Below are 22843 nucleotides of genomic sequence, written 5' to 3' on the forward strand. Positions count from 1 at the left end.
ACAGACTACTTTACTAAATGGATTGAAGCCATCCCATGTAGACAGGCAAATGATTCAACAATCATTTAGTTTTTGGAGAATAACATATTGTCTAGATTTGATTGTCCTGATAAGATCATAACAGACAATGCTGCTGCCTTTAGATCCAAGAAGATGGTCAATTTTTGTCACAAATTCCACATTACTTTGGGCCATTCTACTGCATATTACCCTCAATGAAATGGCCTAGCTGAATCATCAAATAAAAGTCTTATAAACATCATAAAGAAGATGTTGGAAGAAAATAAAAAGAACTGGCATAAGAAGCTTGTCAATGCCTTATGGGCAGACAGACTAACAACCAAGAGATCTATTGGGGTCAGCCCATATGAGTTAGTCTATGGATTAGAAGCCAAATTTCCTTCATCACTAGGGATCCCTGTTATGAAACTACTTCAAGAAAGTCAAGCTGAGCCCAATGACATACAAAGAAGGATCAATCAAATGGTATGCTTGCAGCAAACTAGAGACCAAGTCTATAACAGAGTTCAAGTGTTACAAGAAAAGTTAAAGAAAGCTTTTGACAGAAGGACTAAGGCTGAAGACTTTAACATTGGAGACAAAGTCCTCAAGTGGGATTCAAGAAGGGAAGATAAAGGAAAACATGGAAGGTTTGATTCCCTTTGGAGAGGACCATTTGTCATCCAAGCAGTGCAAGGAAACAACACTTACTTTCTTAAAGGTCTTGATGAGACTGATTTGGATGAAGGTCCTGTGAATGGCAGGATGTTGAAGCACTATTTTGACTACTTTCCATGAACATAGCATGGTTGTTCCCCTGTACATAATATATTGTATATAACGTTCTCTTTCAGCATGTGAATAGCTCAGTTTGAAAGGTCTTGCAGAAACAGGAAAAGGCTTTAGTTCAGCAAGGTCCACAAGTATGACAGATTCCAATTTTGAGATTTCAAGGAAGAAAAACTCCAAGTTTTGGTAAAGAGAAGTCAAAGGGCCAAGGCATTCTGACCTGCTGTTCTTGGTCTTTCAAGAAGAAAAACCATCCCCATGTGGAGCCACTATTAGATACCTATACCAATAGGTTTCATATTTCATGATGGGCAAATAAAAGTTCCAAATATGCTCTGCTTTGGTGATGCAAAGATCCCATATTTCCTAGAGAAGACAATATGTGTACGTAAGCTTGATGTTGACTCAATTTTGATGGATGGTCCAACAGCCTAATCTGGATCATGCCATGATTCAATTTTCTATTATAGAGTAGAGAAAGAAGTCTGTCCAAACTGTCTAATCTTGGAAGACCACTAGTTAGGTAGAGAATTAAGGTTCCCAACTGCTTAATCTGGGGCCTTGGAAGCAATAAGGGTAGTTCTAGATAGAAAATCAAAAGAAAAAGCCAAAGGAAAAGAAAAGGCACATGAGGGTTTGCAAGTCTAAGTGCACCCTCCATGAAGAAACAAAAAAATGCTAGGCAAGTAGATGGGTAGGTAGATGGGGTTGCAGAAATGTCATTCCTTTCAACTGAATTTTGTTGGTCTAACATAAAGGAAGCATCAATGGATAGGAGAAGCTCCTCTTCCCTATCATTTGCAAGAACACGAAGGAGCATGTCTAACTTCCTGTTTCCCCCCATTCACATTTATTGCTAACAATCCCATCACCAGTTGTGTTCATGAAAGAATTCAAGGCTTTATGTTGGTTCTTGTTTCTCTAAAAGTGACATTTCTTGTCTAAAATTCTTTTCATTTTGATCTACTTCCTAAGCTAAGTTGTTTTCATATAAACTTAGTGTTATCACTCCTCATTCACCTTTTCCACTCATATTAACCCCTAACTTCTTATTATCTAAATCCCTATGTTCCCCTTTTCCCTTACTATTATAAACACTATGGTGTATAAACCCCAAGCATTTTATAAATATTCCCCCCCCCTTGGAATTATAGCCATATGTTCAAAGTCAGGGATTAAATTGACCTCTAGTCAGTTTAACAGCCTAAGCATTACCCCTCTTTTCCCTTCAGAAATCATTTAAACCATTTGCCCCTTCATTTGCAAAAGAACCTTGTAAAAAACCCCACTTTCACCCCTAACCCACTTTATTTGAAAAAATACATCAAAAACCCACTTTTCGGCTTCATCGAGAGTTTGGCGCAAATGCGCATTTTTATAAAAAAATTACATTGAAAACCCATATTATCTGCCGAAGTCTTAAGTACCGCCGGGCACGAATTTCACAAAAAGTATTAAAATATTCCCGCTAGCTGACCCTATCGTCCGGACGACTTGATGACCCGTCGACCGTCGGATCTGGGCTTTCCCATCCGACGGCCCAGATCCATATCGGGTCGGCCCCGATGTCCGTAAGTTATCACCCGAGAAATTGTCAGAGGGTGACGTCAGGCCTCTGCCACGCGTCGCCCCCACAGGTTCTCAGGTCGCCCTCTGACAAAACAACTTCCGTATTAAGGGCAGTCCGAGAAAATCCACTTACCACTTGTGGTTTTAGGCCGATCCCGCCATGCCCATGTCATTGCCATGAGATGCACACGTCATTGCCTCCTCGCCGCCGCATCATCGCCTGGCCCGTCATTGCGCTGACCTGTCCGCCACCTCACCATCCCCGTGGACCACTCACAACTTGCCACCTCACCCGATGACGTCATGTTGACGTCATCCGACCCTGACCCCACCTGATGACGTCATGCTGACGTCATCCAAAAAAAGCGCCAATGACCCAAAAGTCCATATTTTGGTCGAAAAACGCGGTTTTTCTCACTTTTTGCAAAAAGCAAAGAACTATTCTGCTCTGCATGCATATCACGACCTCATCCGCCAACCTGCTGAAATCAACACAGAGACTGTGGGCACTTCCATTCCACCTGCACTTGTAGCCATTGCTGACATTTTACCAGGTATTTATCCAAAGCATTCCTCTGCGCCTGGTTTTGTGTCCATAGTTGTCCGAAGCTAGTTTAAAAGAGTGAAAAAGACAGCACTTACCAACAAATCTCGGTGGCTAGCCTCCATTTTCAATTGTTAAGTCGCAATTCCTCTGCGGAGCCTGTATTTAGCAAAATTTACCTAAATTCATAGTTAGTTCCCGCATTCGTGAACTAAGAACCTCAACTGCACTAATTCACCATGGAGACAATCTTATCAGTCCTGGTATTGGCTTTATCAGTCCTCTGCGCAGTATTTCAATTGCTGCTACTCCCATTTACCCTCTGTTCCTTTGCAATTCACCTCTTTGTTGAAAAAGTACCCTCCTGCGTTGTTCTACTCACTCAAACCAGTTCACATACAAATCAGAGGCCTTACTAGCCATGGAAACACCAGTAGCCCTGAATATTCAACCTCTGAATGCCCCACAAAGAGAATTAGAATGGAAGGCCCTGGGGGATAAGGATTATCAGATGATAGACTCATTTTCAATGAATTCAAAATTTAATATCCATCTGCTGAATGAGTTAAAGGCCCAACACCTCAGTGGAGCTGATATTTTAGGGATTTGGGACTCCAACTTGCCCATTTACAACCTCCCTCAAGTCAATGCCCTTCCAGACTTAATCCATAGATGCTGTGAATGCTATGATCCATGTCAGAGAGCTGTTCTCAATCCCTCAGGTGCAGTCTTTTTCCATATCACCCCTGAGGCCATAAATCAAATGCTCAACTTTCATTCTGCAAGACCATTGACTCCTCTCTCCATGCTAGAGTTACTAAAGAAGGGGGGGAACCTGTCCAATGCCCAGATCATCAAAATCAATCAGTTATTCATACAGCCAAGCTCTGAAACTGTTAGGACGCCTCCTATTGGAAATCCATACCTCAATGACTTGGGTAAAATGCTTGTAGATTTGATCAGCTATGTCTTGGGCTACAAGGGAACTGAGGATGTTGATGACACCATTATGGCTATGCTGTCCATATTTTCTCCAGGGAAGCCTCCTGTTGTGCACTATGATTATGCTACATATATTGCAAACAAGATTCATGAGCAACTGATGAATCTAGAAAGGGAGAAGGTGTTTAGATACACCAGATACATATATCATCTGTTCTTATTTTATCAACCTGACTGTTTCCCTATTCCTCTCAAGAAACTTGATGCCCAGGGAAATCCAAGGTCAGTTGTGTTTTGGACTTCAGTTTTCCATCACACCTCTTGCTCACCATACACATACTGTGAATTCATAGACCTTTTCATTCATCCAGCTTTGACCTTGTTGTATGGTGTTCCTCCTCCAAGATTGACTGATGAAATGCAAAGAATTCTTCATCTCTCTAAGTCCTACAGCATTGGTTATTGGTACTTTTACCAACACCACACAGTAATCAGAGTTTATGGCTGTGAGCTGGACCCTTACAGGCTGCCAGGATATGGCCCCATGAGACTATTTGCCTTGGAATACTTCAGGTAGTTTGGAAATGCAGATCAGATCCATTTCCATAGTAAGAACAAGAAAGTGCAGCTGAAGGTCAGGAACTAGTTAGGCCCTTTTCTTTACAACATAAGGGAGGAGGGATGGAAGGAAGCAGATGGCATGTTAGAGGCCCTCCGATTGGAAACTAGTTTTCGCTGGGTACCTTATGACCCTAATCATTTCATTTCTTTCAGGAGGGTAAAACATAAATTGGGTGTTTATGCTCATGTCAGATTGCCTCACATTGAGAATTATGCCAACTTGCTGAGTTGGAAAGAGGGAACCTTAGAAGAGGCAACTACTAGAGAGAAAATGATACAAAGAAATGCAAAGAATATTGAAAAAGAGGCTGACTTGGAAACTTGTGGACAAGTTTCCTCTTCATATCAAAGGCAACTAGGAGTAGCTGTCTCATCTTCCACAGCACATCAGCAAGCAGCCAGAACTACTCATCAAACTTCCAGCAAAGGCAAAGAGAAACAGATGGAGCCAGAACAGCTAGCTTCTACAGAACAGCAACAGGAAGTACAACAACAAGAGGTACAACAGAAAAAACAGCAAGAACAAGAGCAAACATCTGAGCCTCAGTACTACAGACTCCCCAACAAGAAGAAAAGGGAAAGAAGAGGGATAGAGAGCAGGAGACTCCCCTCACCACCTCCACAACTCACGGGGAGAAAAGGCACAGAATGAATCCCCTCTCTGAGGAGGAAATGCCTATTGGGCAATCTTTGGGCATGGGCCCACCAAGTATGGAGGCATCTGCAAGTTCCTTTCAGCAGGAACATGAAAGGACAGTTGGAGGAGAAGTCAGCTCCTCAAGCCACCAAAAGGGAGCTGAAGTAGGCATCAAACAACAATTTATTGATATCAAAAAGAGGAACGAGCCAATCAAGATACAGCTCTACAATCACTTATTAAAGATGGCTCCTACAAACCAGCAAAGATTGATGTCTGCCTATGATGTACATGAGGGCAAAATGGTAATGAGTCATTTCATGCCAACCATGTTGCAGCCCCAGTCAGCTGCAGACTACATAAGGACCAACCTTGAGGTCGTAGCCAAAGACATCCACCCTATGGATCAAATAGAATTGCACAAACAAACGGGTGAGATGGTGTATTCCACTCTTGTAGACAAAACATTGGTAAATATTAGGCTGGAAAATAGCCTAAATAATACAGCTGCCCAACTTGAGTTGGAAAAAGCATCCTATCAAGCAAAGGACAACCGAATCAAAGCTTTAGAGGATATAATTATAGAGATTGGGCATGATCCCAAGGACATCAAGGCTCTACAAGCGCTACTGAAGCTAAGAGATGCAGATATGGCAGCACTAAGAAAAATGGTTAAGATCCCAGCAACTATTCACGCACAAACAGAAGAGGTTGCTCAGTTGAGACATGACCAAGATGCAGCAGCTATGCTGGTATCGTTATACAAACAACTGATCCAGACACAGGAGAAATTGGGAGAGTCAGAGGCTGCGCTGCAAGCAGCCCTACAACAGAGGGAAATAGGCCAAACATCACAACCCCCTCCAGAAATAATCAACCTTGAGGAACCCCCTCAAACTAGTGCTCCTCCTACAGAACAAACAGCTCAGGCAGCACCATCTACATCATCACCAGCACCAACAACAGAGCAGGCTCCAAGCCTTGATATGCAGAAGCTGAAGAACGAAATTCAGGCCTTAGAAGCCCAAATGGCAGAGCTAAATGAAGCCAGGGAGAATTTGGCTAAGCTCAATGAAAAATATGACAAATCCAAGCAGAATGTAGTAGAAAAAGGAAGGGAAATAAAAGCCCTCAAAGAGAAGATAAAGGAGCTGGAAAAAGAGCTCACCCTGGACAAAGTGGTGGCTCAGCTCAAGACAGTTTTATGCGCCAACATTGGCCAATCAATCACAGATCAGTGGCAATACATTGAGACCATTCATGAGCAAATAGAACTCATAGGAAAAGCACACAGAGAAATCCAGAGAGCAAGGGCATCTCTAGGCAACATGCCTGAGGTAGCCAATAGAATGATTAATGTGCTCAATAACCGTACAGGTCCTCAGCTGGCAGCAATGGGAATTCCCAGCAGAACTGAAACCATTTTGCTGATAAAGAGGGTCCTTACATTAAGAATCCTGGTACAAACACTGGAAAGAAGAAGCCAGGACATGCAGACAGAAGTAAACAAGTTCATGGACAAATTTGCAGTACTACAAGGCAGAGGTCTTCCTGGCTTACTGAACAGCGCAGGTAGGCTACTTTCGCATGAGAACTATGCAAAGAGGGTCAACACATTTGCTTCAAATCAGATCACTGTAATACCAAGTACTTCAGAAGAAACAGGGCCAGCATCTGGGCAAAATCTCTATGATAGAGTAGAGAATTTATTTTTTATTATGAATGAGATCAAGCATTTGTTTGAAGTGCCTCCAAACTTCTACAAATATACAGAGGCAGATGAGACCCTGGATGCAATTTTGAGACATCAATTGCCCTCACAGGAATGGTGGACCAAAATGATACAGATGATACTGTGAACAAGAGGCTCTCATTAAGCTTTTTCATCAAAAACATAAGTCATCATGTACAGGAAAATTTGATACAGTCAGTATGACTGAAGAAAGATGGACTGAGCCAACTCAGCAGAAAGATTCAGCCACTACAGCAGCACTGACAGTTACAGATGACAGGGCCGAGAAAGCTACAGCATGACAGAGCATAAAGACACATCATTCAGCATTTATGCAGAACACTCAACCGACTCAGTGGCCTCCAAAGGTCAAAAGGGACTTCTGACAGAATTAAAGAGCATTCATTTTGTATTTAAGAGCAGTAATAACTTCTTTATCTGCTATTTTGTAAAGTTGGTGAGTGTATTTAATTATCAAAACGACTCAACAGTTCAGATATTTGTAGAACCGATTGTATATATTCCCCCTTGCATAAGCTTGCAAGGGTTGTTGTTAGTTGTTCAGAAAGAGAACTCGGCTATATTTTTGGAGAGATAATACAAAGGAGCTTTTGGAATTTCAGAGATTATCTTTTCCGGTGTATACTGTGTTGGAACCATTGAATGCTGTAGAATTCTAGTGCTATAGCTTGATACAATAAGTTTCTCTATCTCTGTCTATGTGTTATTTTTGTATTTCATTTCTCATGTATGTGATCAAATCTTAACAAGAAAGTAGAAGAATAACTCAGGATTTGTCCAAGGAGGCACCCTGAATTCAATCTTTCATTGTTACAAATGTTTTCTTCAGGTTTATCTGTTAAATTGGAATTCTTAAATGCTCCAAATTACTATAAATATTTGACAGTATATGTGCAGTAATTCTTAGATGCTACTGAACACATTCTACTCTTCCTCAACGTACAGTCACACTATATTTAAGTTTCCATTTCACTCTGTTTCATTTATCGACCAAAATTTGTATCATGAATAGCTGTCTAGCTCTACAGTAAATCCTTCTCCATCACAGACATCAGGACCTACTCAATTTCTGACTCCATAAGCCCAATGGACTAGAAATCCCTCAAACATTTCATGCCCTTCTCAATCAACAGTTCACAACCAAAACCTCAAACAAAAACTGAACTCATAACTAGCCTAAAATCTTCACAAAATAGAGATAAATCTTAAAGAGAGAGCCCTCTCTGATTACAGTTTGGCTAAGATCTATAATCCAAAGCTTGGTTAGTGGTTACCCCGGCCGTATTCCCTTGGGAGTCAAAGGGAACAACCTGGGTGTTAACAGAAGGATAGCTCACTGACTCTTTATATTTCTTGTGATGAACATGATGAAAGTATGGGAAAAAGAGTTGAAACTCTTGTTGTTTTGATAAAGTTCTATTGAATTTTCTTACTTCATCATATTGATATTGATAAGCATGGTAACCTTGATGATAGAGGTATAACTATGAGGTTGATATTCTAGATATTTTTACTAACTACAGTCGTGCCTTGATGTGATGAGTAACTATGGCATATGGTAAAACTGATTATCCTAACTTGATGGATGGACTTGATATTTTTACATCTGTCTGATACCTTAATCAATTGACTCTAATCACGTAATGAAGGATTGATGTCATGATGTTGATGACCATGATGTATATATGTTTGATTTTATGATCTAACAAATCTGTTGTTGCGTGACTCTAGTATAGATAGGTTGATGACGTGAAAGAATATTAATGAAGTGGATTTCCATTTAGATGGAGAATCTCTCCTCAAGATTCATAGTCATATTACCATTTTCATTATATGTATATCATGTACTATTGAAGTATGATTTATGGGTATCTCACATTGTTGATCTACAGGAGAGGTTTTCACTAAGGTAATATGGTTTTATCCCACTCAAAGCCCGAGTGCGTGGAAGAAAGGCTACAGGTGCGACTATGCTTGCAGATCATAGAAAAATGAATTTTTTTGCATGAAATCAAATGTTCACTTGCAAGATGTTAGTTCCATAGATGTCTAGCAGGGAACATAAATATTTGAGAGAAGGGAAGTTTGAATGTTTACTATAAAATGAATATGTAAACTAAACTTGTGTTTGCATGTGACTGGGATATAGATACATCATTATGTTTGAAGTTTGTATTAAAAGAGTTTGACATGTGATCTAGGTGGATATTGGTGGCTACCCACCTATTCTACTTAGACCCCCTAGTTAGTTTCATCTGTTTCCTTAATTGTAGCACAATTTACTATTTTTGGCATTTTTTTGGGTCCTGAAATTCTGTAGCCATTTTGAATCCCTAAAAGACATTTTTTTTGGCAAAATTAGTTTTAATGATTGCCAAGGAAATCACGTCAGTAGTTGTAGTCCTTAGAGAGATCTTTCCAATGAGGTATCATATGCGTTAAATCGAGATAATATGACCAAGTTACAACCTCGGTGTTATTGCCTAAATCTACCTTAGGCTAAGGAAGGCAAAAATTAGGGTAACCACAAACCACGCTCAGTCTCGTACCTAGCCCTACGAGAGCAGGAGAGGGCTCTCTCCGAGTCACACTCAGCAAATGGATATGCAAAATGGTCTAAGATGACTTACAATACGATGTTTATCTTAGGCTAGTAAGTGAAAAAGGATTTTGGAAAAGATTTTTGAAAGTGATTGAACTTCTGAGATGTATATGGGACTGGCGCTTAACAAAGAATAGAGGAATGAGAATGAAGGCACAGATTATTCTGTGAGGCAAGGTAGGTGGGAAGCGCAACAATTTTAACTTAAGGTGACGCGGAATGGAAAGATCACCGAAGATAGTGAAAAGGGCATGGACGCATGAATCCTTTTCAACAAAAGAATAACACTGCACATGAAATTTTCCCACAGGCAAAGCAATATAAATTGAATTCTACCTAATCTCACTTAGAAAATTTCACTGAAATGAAACATGAAATGAATTATGAAACATAACAAGATACATATGGAACATAAGAACACATTTTCTACACTCACAACCACAAGAATCTCATGAAACAGAGCCACTTCCTTTCATTAACTCTCTGTCAAAAATACACAGTGCAGAAACAAAGTTTCTTTCCCACAGTCTCCCAGAAGTTACAAGCCAGCCAACCTTATGCAAATAACTTTGCTTACAATATATAGAAAGTGTAGAGAAGATATGGAACGCCCAGGGGTTGGGAAGTTACTCAAATCGTTTCGAAAAGGAGATGGAGAGCCAATCATCAGCTACAGGTGCAACAATCTCAATCATGAAATTTGGCTGTGGTCACCCTTTGCATTCTTTGCCACTTGGATAGATGCCCACCTAGAGAGAAAACTCTTTAAAAGCCGCCTTTGGTGCCAAAAAACTGAAGAGTGGATGACCGGGCCCACTTGGAGAAGTCGCGACCTGAAATTTCGCGAAACGGGAGCAAACTGGGCAAAATTTCCTCTGTGCGCCGCGCGCTTTTCTCTGTGCGTCGTGCTACTTTGGGGCCTATTTTGGGGCACTTGCAGGTGTCCAAAATGTGCCCAAGTGGGCTTGTTGGAAAGCTTGGCCTGTCTACTTTCCAACCCAACTAGAATTTATGAATTTGAAGCTCATTTTCCCCTCCAAAACTTCATTCTCCCAAGATTGCTTTCTGTGTGTCCAAAAAGTGGCAGAGAGGCCATTTTTGGGTGTTTTTTGACCTTTAGGAGACCCAAAACTTGTCAAAATTTCTTGCCCGGACACCAGTAGATGTATTTTTCAATGATGAATCCAAAAATGCAATCTGTTCCTCGATATGAGTTCTATAATTTTATCGTCGCGCGGGGTGCGCGATGCACAGGGAGAAAAACCCTGTTTTTTAACCAAAAAAATTTCAAAAACACAAAATTGCCCCAAATTTTTTGAAATTTGGGCTGGGGGCTCTCTATGGAGTGACATGCTGAGCCAAGGAAGCCTCAACCAAGATTCTAATCCTGTCTTTCTCTTTGGCCCGTTTTGCCCTTCTTGTGGCTTTCCTCAATTTTGCTTTCAAAATCCTTATTCGGGCTATCAAACTCAAGTTTCGTGCCCTATAATGACGAGCCATGTGTCTCAGCAATGTGTTGTCTTTGTCGGCCTTGTTCAACATGTTGTCTAGGTGCATGTTGACTCTCTCAAGAACAGACTCACGATCATTAATAACCTGTTGCTCCAATGAAGTGAATTCAATCCTCCTCTGCTGGGCAGTTAGGCGATCCTCACGGATGTTCTGCAGCTCCATGATCACATGCTAGTCTTCCAGCTATTTGTTCCTTTGCTCCAAATACCTGATGTTCCATTTGGCCATCTCCAACTTGAGTGTCAAGGATTGAATCTCTGTCTCTTGCTCCTGGAAGATCTCTTTCAACTGTGCATTTTGTGGACGTGTATTTGTATCATCATCATCATGAAGGAGAATGAATCTGGTCTCTCGTTCACCTGGTGGCACACCTGAAGGCCCCTCCTCATGCTTGGGCTTCTTTCCCTTGTCCCGTACCTGTATTTCCAATGTAGGAAGCGAGGCCCCTTCCACCTCAGGTGGAGATAACACTCGCTTTGCTGCTGCAAACAAAGGCCTGGTCCCTTTCGGATAGCCTCTCTGATATGTGATGGAAAATGGCACCACAGTGGTCTCATGGCACTCATGCTGATGAGAAGGACCACCTATCTCATGCGTCGCCTCCGATACTACCTGTGGAGAGCTGAAGAAGTCATGGGAGACGAAGTCCTCCCAAGCAATGCCCTGCAATCCCAACTGATGATCCACCAAAATCTGGATAAGAGCAAAGTGATATACACTTTTGAGCTGCTGCTGAGGGGTCTTGTGCTGCATGAACTTTTTCATTTTCTATATGTTCCCGCAGATGAAAAATGGGAGGTTCATCATACGCTCCCTGGTAAAGTGCATGAGCAACCTGATGTGATAGGCATAAAGGCGAGAAAACCTCCCCTCACAACTGAAGTATTTCATGATCAATTTCATGATCAGAGCATACTCATATCTCAGAAATCTGAATGGGAAAACTCTAGTGAGCTGACTCAAGCAACTGGCCTTAATGTAAGGCTCATAAAGTTCCCTCTCCACCTTCATCTTCTTGTGCCACTGTTCTCCAACATTTGGTATGCCTGTTGCCACAGATATGGTTTCGGGTGTCAATGTGAAAGTGACCCTTGCCAAGATAGACTGACCTCCATGTAGGTGAAGTGCAAAAAGACGAGCCAACTCATGATGAATTCTGACATTTTCCACCCTCTGACAAAATTCGAAACATGCTAAGTGATGGAAACAAGACACAGCGAGAGGGCATGCCTGCAGCTCAATGAGGGTGTTTGGTTCATCCCTGACATGTTTGCCACTCCTAGGTCTCCGGGGAGCCTGTTCTCCTGAAGCTGTATCACTGTGAGTTTCCCCCTCACAATCTGATGAAACTTCTGATGCCATTACTGCTGTTTGTACCCTGAATTTTGTGCTGCCCTCTGAACCCACTGAACTGGCAGATGCCTTGCAAATTTTTCACCAAGGGGACAAATAAAATAGGGAGTATTAGGAGGGGAATGATGAAATAGGGAATAGGGATTAAGAGGAGAAAGTTGTCAGGTATTCAGGAGTATTTTTGGTATAGGTTTGATGGGGTAGGGTTTAAATTTTGAGTCATAGGAATAAAGGGGGAAAAAGGAATATGATTGCAATGTAGCTAGGGTAATCATCAGGGGAAAATGCTCCAGGGAAATCAGCTGATCAAGGTAAGGTAGGAGCTTATTTACCAATTGTGCTACTGTAGCAAAAACCCTAGTTTTTTTACCCTTTTTTGTCATTTTTTTGTTTTCTTAAAAAAAAAAAATTGTTTTTGGTCTCATGGTCACCAACATCATATTTTTCTTTAAGCTTAGGATCAGTGGTGAAAAGATTTATGGGCACTTTAGAAATTTTAAGATCCAATTCCAAAATTTATGGGCGATTCGGTGCATTCTTAGGCTCGCAAGCCTGTGCGCCACGCACTGGGTATGCGCAGCGCTAGTGTAAAGTTAACAGTGTGACCAGGCTCCCAGTGCGCCGCGCACCCTGAGTGCGCCGCGCCACATTGTGTGTGCACCGTGCACGGTTAAATGACACAATTTCTGTTTGAAAAACATGGGAGGGGGTTTTAGGGGGATTTTAGGTTGGTTTACTTGGGAGACAAGGAGGAATGGGGGTGGAAATGGTGAGGAGTAAGGGGACAAGGGGAGGGGAGCAAAACCTTGGTGCTCATCATCACGTTTTGCGACCCCATCAACCATATTTCTTGTTGCTTTTTCCATGGAAAGCCATTGTGCTTTTGGATACCTTTCAAACATCTTACAAATAGCTAAACATTGACCAAATTGATGGAGGAGAGGTGTCATAAAGCCTACCTCGTGATTTGATATCTTTCACAAAGATTTGAAACGGTTTGGTGTTGTTTTTGAGCTGTTGGACTGTGTGTGCCGCGTGCCTTATATGCGTCACGCCCTTGCAAATTTTCCACTATGGGTTGGCTGCCAGTGCGCCGCGCGCTGTGTGTGCGCCGCGCTCCCGTGTGTATGTGTTGCGCTCCTTGAAACCGGCTCTCACTCACTCAAATTCTCACAATATCAACTTCACACCTTTGAAAATGTATTCTCCAAGTCATGCAAGAGCTCCATGCCATTTCATTTGGGCAAAAACAAGTATATATAGGCTTGGAGAAGATGGATTTGATTTTTGTCTCTTTGAAAACCCACTTTCTAACGTTTTATTTTTGCACTTTTAATTGACTTTTAAAACACTTTGTTTTTCCTTTTTCTTGGAAATGTGGGCTCAAATAATGAAATTTTCGGCATTTGCTTGCAAGGACTATATGACAGGGCACCTGGCTTTGAAATCCATGACTACATCTGAAAATGTCAACTGGCGATTTTTGGAAAATTTTGTCATAGTTGACCTTGTTTGACTTTTCTTCAAAATAGAGTTTTGAAGAAGAGTCAATGTCTCTTTAGGCAATGATGAAGCTTTCTGAACCATAGCTTTATAAGGTCTCCCTCTGACCCGCATGGCTTGTTTCTGGACATGTTTTTCAGAGACCAAACTGATGAATTTCTAGACCCAAACCATAAAAAATGACTCTTTCCTGAAATAGGACCAGACCTTGACTATCCTGAATTCCATTGATTTTGGACCAAGACCTAAATCAGCAGAGGCCAAACATGAGGGAAAATGAGTAGCATGAATTTCTCTGTCAGATCATGACATGTCCCTAGCGAAATGCAGCTGAGTGGATGAAGCGAGACACCTAAAATTGAAATGCACAAAGAGATTTGATCTCTGACGAAGGGCTAACCAGACCGACTCTAACACCCGGGAAGTTGGATGTCCAACTAACCCCAACGGGGCCCATAAAATCTTGGTGTTACATCTCCTCGGATTAGGGTTTTTGTTGTTTAGGGTTTTCTCTTATTGTTCAATAATAAAAAGGCCCTTGAGCCTCATTGTAACTCAGTTCAAAGGCATGTAGCCACCACATCTCTTCTCAGAGATAAGTTACCATTGCCTAAGCTATCTTATTTCCATTATGTTTGTAAGCATAGTTTAATATTTTTCTATTAATGAAATGAAGTGTTTTTCTGCTCATCTCTGTGTTTATGATTATATATGTAATTTGTTGTGTTCCTATTTAACTTAAGATCAGCATGATTTGGCTGATTGATATAGATGTTAATTGTTGGGAGTTCTGACATGAATTATATTCATATTTGATAATGGCTTTGTATTCGCTTTCTCGTTCTTAGCACATTAGATGAAGTATTGATAGTTGTATGCTTGGAACCTACATGATCTATCCTTCATATATGCATTTGTATCTAGTAACATAAAAGACTTGTATTATGATCATGATAATTAATTAATTAAGTTTGATATTGTGTGATAATAGATGAAGTCAAAACATGATATAAGCTCTACCTGTCACCTAGATGAAATAATTGATATTGTGATATTGATGACTTTGATAATAGTTTTGATTTGGCTTCTAAACTTTGATGAGCTGACTTTGTTGATGCGATGGTACAACATTGATTTATGAAAGGTTGGGCATGTTGGTTTGATAAAGTGTTATGGTTATATTGAGCATTGCATGAAGAAAGCTCCCCAATCCAGATATGTCTGCATTCACTGTTATATGGTGAAGCCATGATGATGTGTTGATCCAAACCTCTACCTCAGAAATGTTCCAAGATATGACTTTGGTTTTATATAACGATGGTATACTCTTGACAAGTGATGATCCTCTGATGATCTAAATAAGAGGGAGACGACTTTTGAAGCTTGAACTAAGAAATCATGGCATGATGAATCAATTTTTGAAATTGGGAAAAGATAATCTATATTGTGAAGCTATTAAAGAAGTATTAGAAAGAGGAAACGCAAATCCTTGGAAACTCTAATTAAATTTGCAATCGATAGTTGATTGAAGTAGGATATGCATAGAACCTAAGTCGATTCATGATTGAGCCACTTCATACACATTGATTTGCCGCCAAGCTTCCTTCGAGATATTTGCACGACATGATCTATTCTTGGTCTGAGATATTCTTCCTATGGTATATGACTATATGTATATGTTGATGTTGATTGGGATTGTTATTGATGAGATGAGCACATATGATTGTTTCCTTAGTATGATATCTACCATGATGAGAGGTTCATAGCATGACTGAGGTTGAGTATGATGTTGCTAGCATGGTTAGCTATGAAGTAAGATGAAGAAGCATTTGAAGATATGTTTGAGAAAGTTATGAATATGACATGGATACATTGTGATGACATAGAGAGGTATATAATCCCATATATATAGTTGGGACTAAGATACTTTCATATATTGAGACAGTGCAGCTGTACAAGACAAGCCTTGGATTTTGTTTGACACCTCCTTGAGAGGGAGGATGATTATGATATCCTTTTGTGATTAATATGATTATTTATGTTCTAACATGATATTTGATTTGATGTCTTTTATGAATAGGAGACAGCTTCTACTAATACATGATTATTACCTGATACATGTACAATGATATGAGTATGATGAGATCAGTGCTAATCGAGGACACTGAGCCAAGATATTCCTCCCCTGTCTAAGCTCCCGAGGTATGGAATTGAGATAAAGGGCTCCTGGGGTTGAGAGAACTATGGATAATAGTGTATCACCCCTATAAATTACCCATAGGGTTGGAGTAGTAGCTCACCCTATCTTGGTATTTTTAGAGTATACCCCATTTGGCATCATACCCATAAGTTGGGCTTGTTGGGATTAGCCCTCCCCGTCTTGCCAATGGTTGACAATGCTTTGGGGCCTAAGATACTTACCTTTGGAAAGTCAAGTATCTTGCCCACACTAGTATTATGATGTAGGTGTTCTACCACATGACTATTGAGGGCCATTGTTGGGAATATCGGTAGGCAATAGGATGGCTTCAACAGTAGCTCCCTTATATCACCTATTTCTCGATATGGGGTCGTAGTAGTAGCTCCCCTATGAGATTCCAAGTTGAGTATAAGCACCTTGATGCGGTTCTAGGGTTGATATTTTCTCCCTGATGATATGTTTTTCAATGATGATATGGGTAGTAGCCTGCTAACAGATATTTCGAGTAGTAGCCTGCTGACTGATATTCCGAGTAGTAGCCCATTGACAAATATTTAAGGTAGTAGCCTGTTGACAAATATTGTGGGTATTAGCTCGTTGACAGATATTTCAGGTAGTAGAATGTTGAAATATATTATGGGTAGTAGTACACTAATAGAGATTCCAATTTGTAGCCCGATGAATAGTGGGTGGTAGCTTAAGCTCCCCTCCAGTAACAAATTCTTCTTCTTTTAGATTCTAGAATATTTAGCATATTAGTAAGAAAAATCAAAAGATAAGAAGGAATAATAAATAAATGTCCATTAATGATTCGAGATGATCAGATACTTGATATGGGATGTATGATGACAGGAAGTCATGGTGACCGATGGTCAAATATTGGCAGGTGGAATTCTCCCTAGTTGAGAGGGAGTGTTAAAATTATGCAACTGCAGTCAAATTCCTCTTTGGAAAGCTCACATGCCAGAGATAATGATTGCATTGAATTCCTTTTTTTGATAGAACCAAAATTGACCTAAATATCACCTCATTTGGATAAGAATAAGTTGGTTTTTGAATTTATGATTCCACTCATGTATATTGGATCAGGTCAGCCCTATGCATATGTACAATTGGATATGTTGGCCTCAACATCAAGTGGACCTTGATGGAAGCCTATGAATAGAATATACCTTAAGCTCATTCAGACACATTGATCAACCCATCTTCTCCTCTCTTCTATTATCTTGGTTCGCATAGGTCTAACAGAGGAAGTTCGCACAAGGGTCAAAAACTACAGGGTTGAATCTGACATGGATCTAGGGTTTCTGTTTCTCGGTCGCTCACTCATAACTAAGCATTCTTGGCCCCGAACACATGAAAAAGTGGTCAAAGTTGTGTTTGGGAAGCCTCAACCGCTCGCACAGTACCCTAAAGGGAGCGTCTAGGGTTTCTAAAGTAGATCAAGAAGTCTAGTCCCCAGACGCATGCACAAAGTGGTCAAGGGTGTGACTGGGAAGCCTCAGAACTTGCATAGTAGCCTGAAGGGTGCATCTACAGGTTTGAGACAAATCTGAGTGTATTTTTCCCCAATCACACACTTATAGTTCACCAGGGAGCATCCAAGACTGCCATATTTTCTCACATAACTCTTCCTCCATGCGTCCAAGACTAAAAGATGAAACTTCAGTACTTTGAAGATTTTTCTCAGTGACAACAATGTTCAGCAGTAGGTTACAGACAATGACAATACATTACAGTCCTCAGAATCATATTTTTGAATACAAGCATGTTTAGGTTCATTTCATGTGTTTTCTAGTTGTTGTGAAGATACGGATCATTGCACTCTCTTTTGCTAAATCATTTGATGACAATCTATAAGAAGAATAATTTGCAAGGGTTTTCCCAATAGTGGGTTTTTCCCTAGTCTCCATCCAATCCAGGTGTCTCTATGTGTGCATTATTTTCTTCTATTGTTCCTTTATGTTTCACTCCATTGACGATGATGATATTTTTCTTTATACATAGTTGCATATGTTTATGAATAATTATGTAAATATGAATAATGTCATGATGTTAAGAGGTGAACTGAATGTGTTAATGAATAAATGTAGTTATTAATGAATATAAAAATATCACCCAAAGAAAATTTAACAATCATAAATGAGTCAATAAATCACAATACCTAGGCATTCTTCACATTGTTGAACTGCTTTACAACTGCATAGTTACGAGTATGCCACAACGAGTAACAACAAGAGGTTAAATTTAGTACAAAACTAGTTTCTAGAATTGGGACCATCAATGGATCACAACGCTCCAAATTTTAAGTTGTAATGAACAATAATTATCCCAAGAATATAAAAGTGTTGTTATTTCCATTTTTGGGCATAAAATATAGTCTCTCGTGTTATATAAACAAGAAATTCATCTCTCAGTTGTAAGGGAGAGTGGTTGTAATATTTCCACCAATAATATAATTCAAGTTGTGTTGTCTTTCTTTGGGTGATTATTCACAGAGTGTGTCGTCTAGTTTGTGGTTTAGCACACAAGTCCACCTTTAGAGGGGGCCCACTCCATGCTAAAGGTGTTGTGTGTGCTCAATACATATTTTAGGATTTTTTGGTCGTTCTAATGTTGGTAATTTTCAATCATTAGTGTTAGCTAATTTTTTTTATTTTTATGTGTGATTACTGTGTTGATTAATTTCTTTATGTAGCATGTTTATTTTGCAGGCAAGTGTGATTTAATTTTTTGCAATGCAATTTTTAGTTATTTTTATTTGGGGTGATGATTCCCTTTTTTTTTTTTTAAGATTGTTTTCTAGATTAATCACATAATCTCTCTTTTTTGTCAACATTATGAACCAACTACTATATTTCATCATTAGGACAAAGATGAAAAATTTGAAATATCCACCAGTTTAAATAGCTTAGATGCATCATGCTCCAGATATAAACATTATCCTCCTTTCCTTTCCTTGATGTTAACCTCTCTATAATGGATGATGGTTCATTATCCCACTAGGTGTTTTGTAAAATAACTCACATGGAGAAATATCTTCATGCCAGTTCTCATTATTGTTCGTCAAAAAACATCTTAGTTCATAACACATTGGCTACCCATGCTCTGACCATTTTAGATTATAACCACCTGGAAGATGAGAAAGCCCATCTCATGAAAGTTTTGAAAAGAATGGCTATAACAAACATCAAGGTCTTAGAGTTTTTTGAAGAGCTAGTAAAGATCCTAGGATGGAAAATGTTACCGATGATGAGGTTACCAATGTTAGACTCCCCTTCATCCATGGGACCACGAATAAGATTTCTCGTATTCTTAGGAAGAATAAATTATTCGCCCCCTTCAATCCACTTAATACCATTCATAGCTCCATTAGATTAGTCAAAGATATGGTAAACCCTAGAGACATGAAATGAGTTTATTCAATCCCTTGCTCATGTGGGATTCCATACACTAGGGAGACTAGCCACTCCATTAATTAGGTAATTCAAGAGCATGTGGCAAACATCAAGCACAATCAATCTTGCTCCTCAGCTATTGTCAAGCATACTGAGAAAACTAAACATCATGTCTGCATTGAGGATTCCTGAGTAATTACAATGATTGATCACTTCCATCATAGGAAGTTAAGGGAGGCCATTGAAATTGAGAAGCAAGCAAAGAATCTTAATAGGGAAGATGGTTGGAAATTAAGTAAAAGTTGGATTCCTACTCTTTCTTCATGATTTTCTTAGGTTCTCTTTTTTTTTTCTTCCCCTCTTTTTTTTGAATTAATAATTTTTCATATATCTCTATCTATCTATATATATATATATATATATACTATATATATATATATATATATATATATATATATATATATATATATATACCTAATTGATAACTTTACTCATTTATTGAATTTGATGTAGTGTAGATGTTTCCGTGACAAATTGTAGGGTTAAATTGATGGAGATGAATGGGTTATGAAGTGCCTCTGCAATGGCGCAACCCTGTTTTCCCTTCTCTGAATCCTCTTCTTCGTTTTGTACTCCATTCCGTGACTGCAGCCAGCGGTTACTAGTGGCGCCACAATGGCATTCTCCCAGGGGGGCTTTCAACGCGCTCCCCCACTTCTGAAAGCATTCCACAAGCGATGAATACGATTGATCCTCGGAGCACTACACAACATGATAGAGAAGAACGGGACCCTCCGATGTAGGAAACGACAGAATATTTCACTATGTAGCCTGACAGCAACAATGAAGAACAAGAAGGAAAGTCCAAGCAACAAGAAACGCCAAAATGTACCTCATCGACATGCAGACCTATAGTAGCTGAAAGATCCAAAATAGTGCTTCCCAGCCACTGAATCAATGGTCGGATCCAATACATGTAGGACCATGCGCTTATTGGAAAATTTATTGTATTCTGGCTGACGGAAAAAGCCTTGCGTGGATGGATCTTTGCCAAATGGAAACCCAAGGGACAGATCACCTTGCAACTAGGACTGAAAGGCTTCTTCACGGTGATTTTCCTCTGCATCGAAGATCGAAATAGGGTTATGGATGAAGGTCCTTATTTTTTCAACTCTACTAGACTGTATTTAAGAGCTTGGAGAGAGAGATTCAACCCTGACAAGGAGGATTTGAGTTGGGCGCCAGTTTGGATTAGGTTATACTCACTCCCTGTTGAATATTGGGATGAGGAATCACTCAGAGAGATTGGAAAGGGGCTAGGAGAGTTTGTAAAAATTGCTGAAGAAACTAAGCTGTGTAGATACACCTCATACGCCCGCATCTGTGTCTTCATGCGCCTGGACAAAGCCCTTCCGGAATCGGTAAGTCTCTTTCATGATGACTATGAATGGATCCAACCCTTAGATTTTGAACATGTTCCCTTTCGCTGTCGTAAATTTCGTGCCTTGGGACACTTTTTCAGGGACTACCCACTAAATGTTCATCCACAAACCTCTGAACACTCAGGCAAGGCGGAAAATGAGGGTTTCCCCAAGGTTTCAAGTCACAAGAGATCACACAAAAAACCCTCCTCTGGAAAAAAACCCCATTAGGATGCTGCCTCCATCCCCTCCATGAGCAACAGTTTCAAGGTTCTTGCAAAAACTCCGGAAGACCCTACTCAGATCTCTGTGTCGATCCCTCAACCGAATATCTCATCTCCCCTGAACCCTCCTTTGGCCTCCACTCCTAAACCTCTGTCTCCAATTATATTAAGTGGAACTCCCAATGTAGGCCCAAAAAACCCTGAAGGGAAATCCAAGGACATGGAGATGGACGATCCCCAAAACCAATCCTGGTAACTAGCGCTCATCTCAGAGGAAAGTAGTCAAGCGCAGAATATGCATGAAGAACCGGAAAGCATAGATCTGAGTGGTCTAGACATTTTTGAACTAGAACAAGCTTGTAGAAAGAAGGAGTATGATAAAATCCAAGCGCATCAGCTCAGTACTCTGGAAGTTATCATATCCAGAGCATACTAGCAACAGCAATCGGGAATACAATTGGGAAGTCAATGGGACGGCAACCTCCTTCCAAAAGACTCCAAAAAGCATGGAAGAAAGACAGATATCTAGCGAACTATAGCCATAGGGAAAATCCTGGTTGACTCAGGCAGATATGCTAAATTGATGAAGTACTACAGGCCCACTACACATAGTGAATCATGAAGCTCACTTCATGGAATGTAAGAGGGCTCAATAGCCTTGGGAAACTCCGAATGATTAAAAATATGATAAAGCAGGAACAACCCAAGATATTCTTTTTGCAGGAAACTAAATGCAACAGTAACACCCTGGGAAGTATCCTTTCAAAAGCTTGGCCAGGTTTTCACTCGGTGGCTGTGGATGCATCAGGTGCATCTGGAGGTTTGGCAATTGCCTGGAACATGCAAGCAATAAAGCTTTCAAATTTCCACGCATTTCATATAATTGGCACTAACACACATGGTCATCTGACCAATGTTTACTTTCCGCAGGACGTTCCCAATAAAATTTCTCTTTTAGATACCATAGCAGCACTCAACTCCAATAGAGAACATCCTCTATGGCTCATTGGCAGAGACTTTAATATGATCACCAAGTTAGAGGAAAAGACGGGAGGTCAGGCCAGGCTGGAACAGGAAACGAACCACTTCAAAGATTTTATCCACAACAATATGCTAATAGATATGCAAACCTCCATTGGAATGCAAACTTGGAGCAATCGCAGGGCTGGGTGGCATCAAATTGCTTCAAAAATTGATAGATTCCTCATCTCAAATAGCGCAGTACATCTCAGAGGCGACCTCTCAGCATCCATCCTTCCACACTCTGGATCTGACCATTGGCCCATAGCTCTCCAATGGCAGCGACCAGGCGACTCAACTAGACATCCTTTTAGATTTGAGGCATTTTGGTTATCCCATCCCACTTTCAATGACTTCATCAGACTTACCTGGAACAACTTCTCTACGCCAGAAGGATAAAAAATGTTCCAGTTCCAACAGAAACACAAATATCTAAAAACCCAAATCAAAAGTTGGAATAAGGAGACTTTTGGCAATATCTTTCAGGCCCAACAAAACCTCAATAAGGAAATGAGAGATCTCCAGCAACAAATAATAACAGAGGGATACAAGGATGGGACTTTGGAATGGGAAAGGCACATACATAATCAATTGGAGGAGAGAAGAAAGCAGGAAGAAACTCTCTGGAAGCAGAAATCCAGGATTAGATGGCTGAAAGAAGGCGAGAGAAACACTAAATTCTTCCACAGAACTACTATTCAAAGAAGAATGCACAATACTATCTCCTTTATACAAAAGAAAGGGGGGGAAAGAGT

General features: G+C 40.2%; 1 protein-coding gene across 1 annotated transcript; it reads left to right on the top strand.

The window, feature by feature from the left end:
* The first annotated feature begins 21686 nt into the window (after positions 1-21686).
* Positions 21687-22487, top strand: LOC149142068 (uncharacterized). Its single transcript, XM_089451393.1, has one exon. It carries the CDS (start codon positions 21687-21689, stop codon positions 22485-22487), a length of 801 nt encoding a protein of 266 aa, XP_089307519.1.
* Positions 22488-22843: the final 356 nt, after the last annotated feature.

The sequence above is a fragment of the Pinus tabuliformis genome, chromosome X, assembly GCF_031772625.1.
Source record: "Pinus tabuliformis cultivar Carrire ecotype Pingquan chromosome X, CPIR1, whole genome shotgun sequence".
Classification (NCBI taxonomy): domain Eukaryota; kingdom Viridiplantae; phylum Streptophyta; class Pinopsida; order Pinales; family Pinaceae; genus Pinus; species Pinus tabuliformis.

Bases quoted from the DNA above. Each gene is read 5' to 3' on its own strand.
- LOC149142068 (XM_089451393.1), top strand. From the start codon at position 21,687: ATGAAGCTCACTTCATGGAATGTAAGAGGGCTCAATAGCCTTGGGAAA.